The 561-nt window shown below is 56.0% G+C and overlaps 1 protein-coding gene across 1 annotated transcript in view; it reads left to right on the top strand.

Moving 5' to 3' along the window:
* The window catches only part of FEZ1 (fasciculation and elongation protein zeta 1), an 11500-nt gene extending 11279 nt beyond the window's left edge, over positions 1 to 221 (top strand). The window contains exon 8 of the mRNA XM_085318153.1: positions 205 to 221. Coding sequence (XP_085174279.1) covers positions 205 to 221 — 17 coding nt within the window. The remainder of the gene's footprint in view (positions 1 to 204) is intronic.
* Positions 222 to 561: the final 340 nt, after the last annotated feature.

Here is a 561-nt window from a genome sequence, read left to right on the forward strand (position 1 = left end):
TGCATCCCTTGTTCATCGTTCCTGCACCTTTTGTGCACGCCTCATGCATCATTCTTGCACCTTTTTCTGCATCCTTCATGCATCTTTCATGCACCCCCCCTTGGCACCCTCGTGCACCCACCCGCGTGCCCTGCGCGCCCTGGCGTCTCCTCGCGTCCCCCTCGCGCCGGTCCCTTCGTGACGGTCCCTCTCTCCCTCTCGCAGTGCTCTGCCCGACCTGACGCGTCGCTGCCGCCGCCAGAACCGAGGCCAAACCCGAGGAAAAYGGGCCATCGCCGACCCCTCTCCCCTCGCCCCCTCCCCTCTCACACTGCCGGGAAGTAAATAAATTAAGTCGTTTAATTAATTAACCAGGCCGCCTCRTGTCTCATCCGCTGCTCGCCTGCGAGTCCCTAAAAGAAATCGCAGAAAAAAAAAAATAAATAAAAAGCAAGTGTGTGTGTCAGGGAGAGAGGAGATTTTAGGGGAAAATTGGGAAAATTGCAGATTTTTGCAGTGTTGGGGCATCCCCCAGGCTGCATTGCATTTTGGGGGAGTTGTTGCTCTTTTTGGAGGCTGGGG

This window comes from Rhea americana, unplaced genomic scaffold (genome assembly GCF_003343005.1).
Source record: "Rhea americana isolate MKP2758 unplaced genomic scaffold, rheAme1 scaffold_522, whole genome shotgun sequence".
NCBI lineage: Eukaryota > Metazoa > Chordata > Aves > Rheiformes > Rheidae > Rhea > Rhea americana.